General features: G+C 37.8%; 1 protein-coding gene across 1 annotated transcript in view; it reads left to right on the top strand.

Moving 5' to 3' along the window:
* The window catches only part of CPD (carboxypeptidase D), a 69,147-nt gene extending 56,152 nt beyond the window's left edge, over positions 1–12,995 (top strand). The window contains exons 13-21 of the mRNA XM_004376175.2: positions 441–636; positions 2,891–3,026; positions 3,947–4,078; positions 4,871–4,966; positions 5,056–5,120; positions 8,703–8,834; positions 9,347–9,532; positions 9,823–9,922; positions 11,538–12,995. Of these exons, the coding sequence (XP_004376232.1) occupies positions 441–636; positions 2,891–3,026; positions 3,947–4,078; positions 4,871–4,966; positions 5,056–5,120; positions 8,703–8,834; positions 9,347–9,532; positions 9,823–9,922; positions 11,538–11,764 (1,270 nt within the window). The 3' untranslated portion in view covers positions 11,765–12,995. The remainder of the gene's footprint in view (positions 1–440; positions 637–2,890; positions 3,027–3,946; positions 4,079–4,870; positions 4,967–5,055; positions 5,121–8,702; positions 8,835–9,346; positions 9,533–9,822; positions 9,923–11,537) is intronic.
* Positions 12,996–14,600: the final 1,605 nt, after the last annotated feature.

Genomic DNA, 14,600 nt, shown 5'->3' with positions numbered 1-14,600 from the left:
CCCCGCTAACTTTACATCACTCTTTTGATCTAACTCGGTGGTCTTCAAAGTGTAGTCTATGGACCAGCAGCAGAAGCACCACCTGGGAACTTGTTAGACATGCAAATTCTCAGGCCCTATCCCAGACCTGTGGTGCAAGAGGTTTGCAATCAGCTGCTAACCTAAAGATTGGTGGTTTGAACTCACCCAGCAGCTCCATGGAAGAAGGGCCTGGAGAACTGCTTCCATAAAGATCATAGCCAAGAAAACCCTGTGGAGCAGTTCTGCTCTGTAACACATGAGTTGGGGGTCGACTTGATGACAGCTGACAACAACAGCCCCAGAAATTCTGGGGGGTGGGGCCCAGCAAGCTGTGTTTATTTTCTTTTTTTAAGTCCATAAGTCGACATCAACATAATGTGTGAATTACTTGCTGACCTTTTGCTTCTGGTTTTTGAAAGTTTGGGACAGAGTGCTGAATATCGTCACATTTGGTCCCTTGAAATCTCCAATAAGCCCAATGTATCTGAGCCTGAAGAACCAAAGATTCGTTTTGTTGCTGGTATCCATGGAAATGCTCCAGTTGGAACTGAACTGCTTTTGGCTCTGGCAGAATTTCTCTGCCTGAACTACAAAAAGAATCCAGCTGTTACCCAAGTAAGAGAATAGCCCGTTTTGACATGCTTTAAAAGGAAAAAAATACCAGTGATATGTTGATATCAAGGTGCCTTTTAAAAAATTCTTAATTCCTTGTTAGGTTTTACACAAAGGCACTTTCAGTGCATTACAAACTTTACCCTTTAAAAGTTTATAATGGACCATCTTCGTACATACTCATTGTCAATAATCTCTTTCTATTGTTTCTTTGTATAAACTAAGAAGCATAGACGAGAAAAATACTAAAGATTTGCAGGGCGTGGCCGGCAAACAAACACAGAAGGTGCATGTTATTTGCATAAAAATACAGTGATAGCCAAGTTTTCTTTCTAAAACTTCTACTCACAGTCTGTACATTCTCACTTTAGGGATTTCTATCCCCAGTGACTTAAAACTGGGACACTGCATTGAAAAATGTAGTGGAAGACAAATAGATTTTTCTTCTCACGTAATAAATACAAATTGGACGTCTTGGCTGCTAAGAAATTCTAGACAAAGCAATATGGCATTGTCTACTTTAGCCAACCATGACTGCAGAAAAGAACTAATTTTGATCCAGAGGCTTGGTCTGGATTATCCAGTCTAGTTCTGTGATGTCTCAGAGAAATGAAGAAAGAGTGTGCAGTCTTCTAGGACACTCGCTAACTGGCACTGTCTCCATTGAACTTAGGAAAGAGGGAGAGAACTAATATTTGTTGTGTGTTTACTGTGTGCCAGGTGCTATACTTGGTACTTTACATACATCATTAATATATTCCTCAACTCTAATAATTATTACATGTCTCCATTTTACAGATGTGGATTCTGAAGCAGACATTGCATAACTTATAGGTTACACAGCTAGTACGTGGTAAAACTGGGATTTAAATGCAAGGGTGTCTCACTTTAAAGCCCGTGCTGTTTAGTTATACCATACCACAAAAAAAAAACCAAACTCGTTGCGATCAAATGGATTCCTACTGATAGCGACCCTATAGGACAGAGTAGAACTGCCCCATAGGGTTTCCAAGGAGCGGCTGGTGGATTTGAACCGCTAACCTTTTGGTTAGCAGCCAAAAGGTTAACCACTGTGCCACCAGGGCTTGGCCTCCCTGAAAAGAAATTTGGAAAGAATCGATGTCACGATTAGGTGAGATGAACTTAAATCAGACTAAATACTGATACCTGAGCCCCACCCTAAAGGCATCAGTATTCCTAATGTTTAGTCAGAATTGCAACCTACTGATGCCACCCATAAATGACTGTGTGTCCTAGGTAAAACGCCTACTGGGAATCTCTAAACTCCTAGTTTATCAGAATTTGCCCCACAGGTCTGATTGGGTATGAACAGTTAGAATAAGACTAGATCACTTTAGACTGCTATTTGTTTTGAGCCAAAGGTCCAAATTACCTGTAGAGCTTAAGAAAAAATACATATGCTCAGATTCACATGACCAGAGATTCTGATTCAGTAAGTCTGTGGTGAAGCTCAAGCGTGTGTACTTTAGAAATACATCTCCAGCAGGGGCGAGATTTAAGAACCAATGAATTAAAGGCTCTCAATTATTTTCAATTTATAGATTATTTCATCCGAGTAAATAAATCAGTGGATCATTTAGTCTGATTTACTATTATAAAAAATGTAGGATGACATATCAGAAACTAGTTCATTCATGCCACATATGTAGATATTAATACATCTGGAGGAGAAATTATTGTGGGTAAGGCAGATATCCCACCTCAGTTTTTGTTGTTGATTTTGGACATGCTGATTTCAACTCTTGTGTCTCATTGTTCCCAAACAAACATTGCCATTTTTCAGATTATACTTCTTGATTGTGATCTTGAAAATTTAGTCTCACTGTTGTTATTGTTCAAAGCCAATGATTAGCAAATTTTTTCTGCAAAGGGCCAGATAGCATATATTTTAGACTTGTGGGGCAAACATTCTGTGTTGCAGTTACTCAACTCTGCCGTTATAGCAGGAAAGCAGTCATTTATCAGTAAATGAGCATGACTTTGTGCCAATAAAACTTTATATACAGTAGCCGGCAGCAGGCTGGATTTGGCTTGCAGACAGTAGCTTGCCCATCACTGTTCTAAGTCACCAGGAGGTCTCTAGGAATTTGGAGCAAGAGAGAATTTTTTCTTTTAGTTCTTCCTTTTAAGTCTCTTTTTACAACAAACAATAATGACTTTCTGTTTGAGGCATGGGAGGGTACCTACTGATTCCACATAGAGCTAATAAACTCGTTAATTTCTGTTTCTGTTTTAGTTGATTGACAGGACTAGAATTGTGATTGTTCCTTCCCTAAATCCAGACGGGCGAGAGAGAGCACAAGAGAAAGACTGTACTTCAAAGACAGGACAAACAAATGCTCATGGAAAAGACTTGGATACAGACTTCACAAGTAAGACTAATTTTTAGACTATTAGCACTTTGTAGACACTTAATTTATTTCTCTTTGCTAGGAGATTGGTTGATTCTATTTTGTAGACGAATAATGGGGGTACTTTCTTTTTTAGGATATATATATGAGGTATAAATGAATACAGACATCCAGAAAACTTTTTGAGTATTTTTCCTTTTTCATTTATGAAAATAATGAAAGTTCTTTCTAAGAAATTCAATCATTGCTACTGAGGTGTTCCATCACTAGTAGTATAGAGATTTCTGTTCCTCTACCTGTCATATATGTTACACACACACAAAATAAATATGTGCTTGTTGATTTGAGGGGCTTGTTTATTGTTTACCTAAATGGGATCATCAACTATACATATTGTTCTGCGACTTTTTTCCATTGAGTATACCATTGTCGTCTTTCCATTTCAGTACTTAGGGATCTCCAACATTTTTATTATTGCATCTTAATATGTCATTAATGTATGGCAATACTTTAGTTTATTCAACTGTTTTCCTACTGAGGTACATTTAGTTTGTTGTGAGTTTTTCAGTCTTATAAACAGTGCTACAGAAAACACCTTGCTTTTTGAAAATCTTATTTTCTTTCACAGATAGATTGTATATCCCCTTAATTATTTTTTAAAGGAAGATATGTCCATATCCTTGTTTTCCAGTAAGAATTTTCTTAAACTTGCCTAGAGTTATTAACGTAGACACATTAATCCTGAAGTATGTAAAACTCAGAATAATCTACCTTCTAGAATGTATCTTTTTTTGCTTGAGATAATGGCTTTTGGAGAAATAAAGTGTTTATCTACAAATTTTGTTAAGTTAGTGTTTTGATTGTGTACAGGTTATATGTTCTTAGCTACTCACTAATATTTTGAAACTTGATATTGTATATTGACATTTCTATTTTTTTAGATAATGCTTCCCAGCCTGAGACTAAAGCCATCATTGAAAATTTGATTCAAAAACAGGACTTCAGTCTTTCTGTTGCTTTAGATGGTGGTTCTGTGCTGGTCACATACCCATATGACAAGCCAGTACAGACAGGTATGTAGAATGTCATTTTACATGTATGGTCTTTAAGCTTAGATAGGAAATTCCAATTGGGTAATGTTTCTTATAAATTTATTTAAATGATGAGTATTTGAGCACACTCCATGAGCAAATAACCAGCCTAAGAATATTATACATGCATAAACAGAATTCAGACAGTTACTTGGAGGAAAGAGGTCAGATCTATTCATGGCCTAGGTTTGTTGCATCTAGCCGTCTTGTCACATCTGTTCAATTTAGTTCCCAAGCATTTATTGAGCAATTATGCTCATAGACATTGGGAATACACAGTGCCTGCCCTCAACAAACCCATATATATCCAAATATTTACACTATTGAGTTGCCTTCCCCTTCTCTAAACTTGGACTGATTGGTTTCACCTTATGGCAAATCAAACAGTTGCTTGTTGAATCTCTCTAGAGCCATTGTATATAGTTATGAGCAATTTGGCTTATGAGGAATATTGTTGTTAGGTCACAGTGGCTCAGAAATGTAGTAAAGCCTATATCAAAACAAGTTTGTATTTTAGTATGGTACCCTGTTATATAAACTCACTATTAGTACCCTTTAATATGAGGAAGATGTTCATCTTCTTAGTCTGATTACCTTGGGCTAAACAGAACTATGTGGTTAATTGTATTAACTCTTCAGTAAACTTGGGTGGGGTGTAAGATTTACTTGAAGGAGAGGAAGATGACTTTTGTATTCATGAAGTTGAACTTGAAGAAAGTCTTTTGGGTTTCTCCACTGACTTCTGAATTATTATTATTATTATTATTTTTGTAGTGGAAAACAAAGAGACTCTGAAGCATTTGGCATCTCTTTATGCAAATAATCATCCATCGATGCACATGGGTCAGCCCAGTTGCCCAAATAAATCAGGTAGCTATTTTCCTATCTTTTGTTGTTGTTTGGGAGGAAAGTCTTGTCTTATTGTCTTGTTAATCCTACATCCCTCAATGTTTTTATAGATGAGAATATTCCAGGGGGAGTAATGCGTGGAGCAGAATGGCACAGTCACCTGGGCAGCATGAAGGTATGCTTTATAGAGCACAGTGAGAATGGAATTACGAATATTGCCCATTGAGTGAAAGAATAGGTGACTTTTCTGATATAAAAATGGGATGGTATCTGCTTTGTGGCTTTCTTAACATGTATAGCCCTTAAATTAACCTCTGACAGCATTTTAATTGGTTGTCCATCCACTTCAAATTAGTCAAGAGTTGTAGCAAAGGAGTGGTTAACTGGTCCATTCACATGGGCAACCAGAAAATTGACTTCATGCCCATTTCTGCCTGCCTTCCCACCTTTCTTTATTTACTAAGAACTTAATACGTGTGAGGCGCTTTGCTATATGGAATATAGTGATAAATAAAATATATCCCCAGCCCATTTTACAAATAACTATGTTACAGAATTGATTGATTTGATCTAAAAGAGAGCAACTCTTAATATGCCATGAGAAATCAAAGACAGGAAAGGTTACCCCTAGTCAGGGATATAACCCTCTCATAATAGAGGAGGTGGCATTTGGGATACAGAGATGGTGAGGCAGGACATTCCAGAAATAAGCAGTAAGGACAGAGGTCAATGAGCAGTCTAGTTTAATTAGAATGTGAAATATAATGGAGAGCAGTGAAAGACAAGAATGGATTTGGACATTGAGTGCCTTATTTTACTAAGGAATGGGAAGCCACCAAAGATTTTTGAGCAGGGATATAGTGACATAATCTGAGTTGTGTTATGGGAAAATCAATCTCTTAACAGTAAGTTAAGATAGATCATAGGAAGGAGAGACTGTGATGTGACGAGACTGGTTTAGAATAGTCTAGACGAGAAGTAATGAAGGCCTCTTCTAGGTTAGTAGCAGTGGGAGTGGAGTCAAGGGATGAAGTTTCAGAAATATCATAGAGGCAGAATTGACGAGAATTTGACCTTGATTATATCCCACCTGAATTTAGAGACCATCTCAAGAATAGATTTGATGCATTGAACACTTAATGACCGAAGACTAGACGAGTTGTGGAATGACATGAAGGACATCACACATGAAGAAAGCAAGAAGTCATTAAAAAGACAGGAAAGAAAGAAGAGACCAAAATGGATGTCAGAAGAGACTCTGAAAGTTGCTCTTGAGCATCGAGTAGCCAAAGCAAAAGGAAGAAATGATGAAGTAGAAGAGCTGAACAGACGATTTCAAAGGGCAGCTTGAGAAGACAAAGTAAAGTATTATAATGACATGTGCAAAGACCTGGAAATGGAAAACCAAAAGGGAGGAACACACTTGGCATTTCTTAAGCTGAAAGAACTGAAGAAAAAATTCAAGCCTCAAGTTGCAATATTGAAGGATTCTACAGGGAAAATATTAAACTATGCAAGAAGCATCAAAAGAAGATGGAAGGAATACAGAGTCATTATACCAAGAATTGGTGGACATTCAGCCATTTCAGGAGGTAGCATATGATCAAGAACCAATGGTACTGAAGGAAGAGGTCCAAGCTGCACTGAAGGCATTGGTAAAAAACAGGACTCCAGCAATTGACAGAATACCAACTGAGATGTTTCAACAAACAGATACAGCACTGGAAGTGCTCACTCGTCTATGCCAAGAAATTTAAAAGAGAGCTACCGGGCCAACCAACTGGAAGAGACCCATATTTGTACCCATTCCAAAGAAAGGTGATCCAACAGAATGCTGAAATTATCGAACAGTGTCATTAATATCACACACAAGTAAAATTTTGCTGAAGATCATTCAAAAGTGGTTGCAGCAGTACATTGATGGAACTGCCAGAAATTCAAGCAGGATTCAGAAGAGGACATGGAACCAGGGATATCGCTGCTGATGTCAGATGGATCTTGGCTGAAAGCAGAGAATACCAGAAAGATATTTACCTATGTTTTATTGACTATGCAAAGGCATTCGACTGTGTGGACCATAACAAATTATGGATAACATTGCAAAGAGCAGAAATTCCAGAACACTTAATTGTGCTCATGAAGAACATGTACATAGATCAAGAGGCAGTCGTTCCAACAGAACAAGGGAATACTGCGTGGTTTAAAGTCAGGAAAGGTGTGCGTCAGGGTTGTATCCTTTCACCATACTTATTCAACCTGTATGCTGAGCAAATAATCCGAGAAGTGGGACTATATGAAGAAGAATGGGGCATCAGGATTGGATGAAGACTCATTAACAACCTACATTATTGCAGATGACACAACTTTGCTTGCTGAAAGTGAAAAGGACTTGAAGCACTTACTAATGAAGATCAAAGACCACATCCTTCAGTATGGATTACACCTCAACATAAAGAAAACAGAAATCCTCACAACTGGACCAATAAGCAACATCATGATAAATGGAGATAAGATTGAAGTTGTCAAGGATTTCATTTCACTTGGATCCACAATCAACACCAGTGGAAGCAGCAGTCAAGAAATCAAAAGACACATTGCATTGAACAAAGTTGCCACAAAAAACCTCTTTAAAGTGTTGAAAAGCAAAGATGCTACCTTGAAGACTAAGGTGTGCCTGACTCTAGCCATGGAGTTTTCAGTCGCCTCATATACACGTGAGAGCTGGACAATGAATAAGGAAGACTGAAGAAGAATTGACGCCTTTGAATTGTGGTGTTAGAGAAGAATATTGAATATACCATGGGCTGCCAAAAGAACGAACAAATCTGTCTTGGAGGAAGTACAACCAGAATGCTCCTTAGAAGCAAGGATGATGAGACTATATCTTACATATTTTGGGCGTGTTATCAGAAGGGATCAGCCCCTGGAGAAGGACATCATGCTTGGTAAAGTAGAGGGTCAGCAGAAAAAGAGGAAGACCCTCAATGAGATGGACTGACACAGTGGCTGCAACAGTGGGCTTAAGCATAACAACAATTGTGAGGATGGCGCAGGACTGGGCAGTGTTTCTTTCTGTTGTACATAAGGTCGCTGAGTCAGAACCAACTCGATGGCACCTAACAACAACAACAGCATGGGATGATAGAGAAGTCAGAGACAAAAGATTTCAGGTCTGTGAGAAAATGAGTTAATGGCATTAACTGAGTTAGGAAGGTCAGAAAAAAGAACAGGTTTTGGGGAAAAGATGGCAAGTTAAGTTTTTTAACCTGTCCACACAGACTTCCTGTGCCTGGATAAATGCTATACTGCGGGCAGTGTCTGTTGTCACCAGCAAGCTCCCGGTTGAGGGTATCAGAGGGCAGGTCCCATACTTCTACCTCCACGCATCCAAGAACAGCAGTGAAGTTCCAGGGTTTAGAGGGAAGCTGGCCCTCTGTATGTGCTTATTCATTCATTCATTTATCCAACAAACCCTAACAAACCCCCTCTACCTGCCACACGCTGTGGGAAGCACTGAAAATATAAATTAGACATAGTCTCTGTCCTCAAAGGACTCACCATCTGTTAGGAGCTGTCACATTTGTAACTGATTATAATACAGAGTGGTTTATTCATATTTGCCATGAAGTACTTTAGAAATTTTTTGTTTACATCACCCAAGTTTTCTTTTTATTCCATTTATTCCTTTTGTTGCATTATAAAACGGTACTTTTACTTATTTATTTTCTTACATTTGTTTTTGAATTTTATATTCCAGGATTATAGTGTCACCTATGGCCACTGTCCAGAAATCACAGTGTACACAAGCTGCTGCTACTTCCCTACTGCAGCACAACTCCCTTCCTTGTGGGCAGAAAATAAAAAGTCTCTTCTTAGCATGTTAGTAGAGGTAGGTCTTTCCTTTTTAACTACAAGCAAACCCCAGAAATATGTTCAATGAAAATCTTATCAGAACATTTTCTTAATCTCTTACCAAAAAATTACTATTATTTACTTTAAATTTATATAAATAGGAGAGTTCTGATCATTTTATATTCCTGAGTAGATGCCATGAGTTCATAAATCTGGAATCTGCTGTAATACAGGTAATTTGGCCTTGCGACTGTTGCAGGTTCTTTAATTTGACAAAGTTACTGCGGCAGGGAACTGTGGTGGAAGGGAAATCACTGAAGGCATCAAAGGATTTGGTTCTAACACCTTAGGCTTTGGCTCTGTCAAGTTCTCTTTTCTCTCGTCTCTCTACCTCTATGACTCTGAAGCAGTGAATGAGTGACAAACGAGATCAGAGTTGGGAGGGAGGAATAAGCCAATCTTGTTTCTTTTTTTGTCCCTCCTCAAGCTACTGACTCTAGAATACCTGGCATCATGAAACATATTTTTATATTTTAAACACTTTTTCAGGTTCACAAGGGAGTTCATGGATTTGTTAAAGATAAGAGTGGAAAACCAGTCTCTAAAGCAGTCATTGTACTCAATGAAGGAATAAAAGTACACACAAAAGAGGGAGGCTATTTCCATGTACTGTTAGCCCCAGGTTTCCATAACATCAATGCTATTGCTGATGGATACCAGCAACAACATTCGCAGGTAAGAAACTCAAATTGAATTGCATCCTGTAAATTGGTATGTTTAATAGTACTTCTATTTTATTTTCAAACTTTTGTTAGAAAGCTTGAGGGGTATAAAGAAATTTTAAAAAGTGTGACTACCTCTTGATTATGTTATCTTTGGTAACAGAAAGGAAACTTTTACAGCTTTTTGTTTACTTTAGATGACAATGAATCATCTCCTTGGTTGCTATAAAGGCATAGGAATGTAGCAGGAACACAATATACTTAAGTGAACTTTTTCATAACTCTGACACTTTATCCTTCTAGGTCTTTGTGCATCATGATGCAGCTAGTTCTGTGGTAATAGTCTTTGACACAGATAACCGGATATTTGGTTTGCCAAGGGAGCTTGTGGTAACTGTATCAGGTAAAGAAATCTTAGTTTTTAGTAGTTGAAGGTAAAACCAGTCTTGACATTTGTTTGAGGATGGATCACGTCCTTAATCACCTGAAGCTAATCACTTTTCTTCTAATGTCTCCTTATCTAAACCTGATTTTCCTGGAACACTGTTCTTCCATATGTTCTCATGGCTTGCCCCCTCATTTTTTCAGGGCTGTAGTCAAATGTCACCCCCACAGAGAGGTCTTCTCTGATTACTCTAGCTAAAATACTACCCCTGTCACTGTCTCCACCCAACTTGCTTCCATTAGAGTACTTACCACTGACACTGTAATATATACTTATTCACTTATTTTTGTATATTCAATCTCTCCTACTAAAACATATCATTGTTAATTGCTGTCAAGTCATTTCCAACTCGTGGCAATCCCTAGCGTGCAAAGTAGAAGTGCTCCATGGGGATTTCAAGGCTGTGACCTTTTGGAAGCAGATTGCCAGGCCTGTCTTCCAGGGCGTCTCTGGATGGGTTCAAACCGCCAACCTTTTAGTTGGTAATGGAGCACTTAACTGTTTGTGCCACCCAGGGACTCCCACTAAACATAAGCTCTATACAAATAAGAGTTTACTTGTATCCCCAGAGCCTAGAACCCTGGTTCCTACATAGTGGGGCTTAATGAATAGTTGTTGAATGAATGATTTGCTTTATATTAAGGTCTTAAGTTCCTTGGACTTTAATTTATTTTAGTTCCGTTTTTCCAGGATCCAGGAAGGAGGAAATACTTGTTTTCCTCGTGGTTAATTTGTGCCGTTGCTTAAATTACTGAAAGGTTAGGAGGGAAAAAAATAGGTGCTAAAATAACAAATACTGTTTATATCACTATTTGACACAAAGAACTTTGGTTCATTTCTAAGTGCAATTTGGACTTCTGGAAAAATACCCAAGTTTTATTTAATGGTGTGTAAGGGAGAGGTCCTCAGCTGAAAGAGAGTGATATATTGGAAACATGGACAAATCCTAGAGCCTGTTGTGGAGGGTTTATTCTTAGCTTGAACGAGATGAAGTGTGAATAACTTAGTGGTTAAAAATACAGCATCCAGGACTCAGCCGTAGTTTAAATCTGGCTCTGCCATTCATTAGCTGTTGTGAAATTTATTACAATTTTATTATTATTTATGTTACTAAGATTCCTATTTTCATGTGGAAATATTTAAAATAAATGAGGGGTTTTGGATGAGATGAAAATTTACTGGAAAAGAAAAGTAGAATTTATTAATTGAAAAAAAAAAACAGATTGCAGAACAGTAGGTACAGTGTAATTTCATTGTGGGAAAAGAAAAAAAATACTTGTTACATATGCATAACGAAAGATCTCCGGAAATATGCACTAGGGTTATTAAAGGTGATCTCTGGGTAATAGAAGTGTGAAGATGTGGACTGTTTTTAATTGTTGGTATTTTTGCATATCTGTGTTTTCTAATTTTGCATACTGTACATGTACTGCTTCTATAATAATAAAAGGTTGTTTCAAATGCATGAAATAAAAATAAAACGAGGGCATATTTTAAAATTGCCATCGTAAATTGCTATCTTTTTATATCCTTGAAGTAGAGCGCCACTCACATGATGGTTATTGTTTGGCAGGCGCCACCATGTCAGCATTGATCCTAACAGCTTGCATTATTTGGTGCATCTGCTCAATCAAGTCTAACAGACACAAGGATGGCTTTCATCGGCTCAGGCAGCATCACGATGAGTATGAAGATGAAATTCGCATGATGTCAACTGGCTCAAAGAAATCCCTCTTAAGCCACGAGTTCCAGGATGAAACGGACACTGAAGAGGAAACCTTATATTCTAGCAAACATTGAAACACACAACTGTGCACATCTCCCATCATAAGTACCAAGCGAAATTACAGTTCCCCTTGGGAGACACTGCGTTAAGAAGAGAGACTGTCTTGCTTCTTCAAAGAGCTTTGGGAAGTTAACTTGCTAAATTTGTATTCTCGTGAATTTGGTTGGCAGTTTTGAACTTCTCTTCCTTAAAGTACTCTTACCTTTTAAGAAAATATCTGATTTCTATTTATGCAGCAGAGATGGGACAGCCACTTTGTTTTTCTTTTTAATTTAAAGATGAGCTGTTTGGAGCTTATGTAATAACTGCATAAGCCATCTAGTGGATGTTGTATTTCGCACATCAGGTGTTTGCTAGTGGCTTTAGCTTTTTTTCTTTATGTTAAATGGCCAAAAGAATCCAGCAACATTAAGGCAGGGACAGCAGTCAGAATTTGACATAAAGCTTTAAAAACTCGAGTTTTCTCAACCTATTGAGGAGTACTTTTCTCTGGTTATTATACAGCTGGAGTTTCTCTTATTATTCAGGTTTAATGGAGGCTGAATTGATTTTTAAACATATATAACATTAAGAAATGAATAAATGGGCTTCCGCTTTGGCTTTCTACCTGTTCCAAGGCTAGATCAGAACTGGTGGGCTGTGCTCTAAGCAGGATTTCACTACCTCTCTTGTAAGGTTTAGCAAAGTTCTAAACCTCTCCATTTTAAGGGAGAACCTGTTGACTTTGTTGTGAAAAATCTAAATGTCCATTTGAATGGAGCTGAGAGAGAGAACTAGCAACAGCTAAAACTCATGTTGCCTATCTTTTAACTCGGTAAAAACCCACAGGTGCTGCTGCTTTTATTGTGAAGCACTAGTTTATGCTAGGGATGCCTAATTCTTTAATATTTCCTAAATTTGAACCTTTTTCTATGTTGTACACTTATGGTTTTCAGATGCCCAGCAATCTACAAGATCTGAATCCTACTGAAAACATCTGGAAGTATGGAAGAGACCTACTTGCACATTCTTAACCTACGTTTGAACATGAAATACCTACACTTCATGCTCCAGCCCAAGCCTGAAATATCATACTCATTGTGAAATAGATTGGCCAGTCTTGTTCACAAAGGCCTCTGCAAGTGATTGATTTCTTTGTCCTGAATTTCATCTGACAGTCTCTTTTTGAGAAACCAATTCTGTTAAAAATTCAGTGGAAAGCATTTAGATATGGCTCCCTCCATTAAAAAAAAAAAAAAAAATAAGCTATGGACTGCCGTGTGATGTATCACTGTTATTGCAAAGGCCTGAAAGATGTCATTTTATTATGTCTGTTGAATCATGGTGTTCAATGAAAATTATGGCTTTTTGTTAGTATGAGTTTTGCCAATGATCTAATGGTTTAATACCTTTGAATGTTTTAACAGCCAAGTTGCTGCTTAACTTGTACTAAATCAGGAGATTGAAAAACTTCCTCTCATCTTTTCAAATTGTATTCTATATCCAGTAATGTATCAGTCATCCCAAAGCCTTCATGTAGAATGGTTTACCACCACCTAGGCCATTCAACGAAGTTTTGTGTGGCATGCATCTAAAGTGGCTTATAAAAAGAGATTTGGGTTAGCAGGCCTAATGAGGTCATGACACTTCTTAGTATCTATGATAAATTTGAGTGGTTCAAAGTTAAACCATTCTATTGTTAATCGTGATATTAGCAACTCTAAATTCTGAGCCTTTGCCGCCTCCCTCTCCCACCACCACATACACAGAACAGAGTTTGTAGGGTGCTGATAGTTAATGAAATAGACATGACTTCATTTCTCCTAATAATACTTTATGTTTTCTTTAAGGGGGTAGTGTGGTGGTATTGCTCTTTTTCAGCTTTATTTTTAAGAGTGCTAAACCCACAAGGAGCCTAAAAGTGGCTGCTTTGCTTGGGACATTTCTGCTAGAAATGAAGCAAAGTTGATGTGACAGCCTTTACTTTATAATATTGGTCTTCACTGGAGGATACCTTTTAAATTTCTCTCTTAAATTAAACATTCTTTAACTGTACATCTCAGTGGCTGGAGGTCTTGCCTTTTAAGCATGTGTAAAATTTGTTTAGAAACAAACATGCCATTGGTTCTTTTAGTAATTTTTCCTGAAAAGAAAACCAAACTCTGCTATAATTCTTGACTCTTTAGTGAATTTCTAAATAATGCATTGTGCTGGAAAACAAGGCCTTCTCAACTGGTGTTACCTATTAACATGAATGTACAGGATCCATGACTACTAAGTCTGTGTTCTCAGCCCTGCTTTGTCTGTGTTCTCAGCCCTGCTTTATCTGTTATTTGTGGATCTAATCTAGTTAGATTAGATCACATTAACTGCCTAGACATTGAAGCCATATGGGATGGGAAATGCATTTCTTCAGTGTTTCTCCTAGAGGCTTTCCATTTCCTTGGAGTCATGGAGGCAAGTAAGTATTACAGTATTAAGAAATTTGCCCAAATCTGGATTGTGCCTTTCTTTACTCACAAGGCATGGTTTTTGTCCTGGTGATCATTTTGTAAGCCTTCTTCCCTCCCGGCTCCTTAATAAAATCAAAGTGATTGAAGAGGTGATGCTCAAAGTGTCTGCTTGTGTAAATGTTTTTGTACTGATTATATAGTTCAGTAAGATGGGCCCAAGTAATTTCTGAAGAAAGGACCCTTCAGTTCTGATGTATTTTGCTGAGTACTTGGATAGTGATTGGCATCCTGTCCATTTGAGGAATGCTTGAAATTCTGACTGAAGAGAATTTGCCTTGGAACTTAATCACCCTCCAGAAAAGAAATGTATTGTCTGTTTGGCCCAGTGTGATTGATTGGTTAATCTTTGGTGAATTTC

This window comes from Trichechus manatus, unplaced genomic scaffold (assembly GCF_000243295.1).
Source record: "Trichechus manatus latirostris isolate Lorelei unplaced genomic scaffold, TriManLat1.0 scaffold00040, whole genome shotgun sequence".
Classification (NCBI taxonomy): Eukaryota; Metazoa; Chordata; class Mammalia; order Sirenia; family Trichechidae; genus Trichechus; species Trichechus manatus.
Note: the sequence above shows the minus strand (reverse complement) of the source record. Positions and strands in the feature narration are given on the sequence as shown.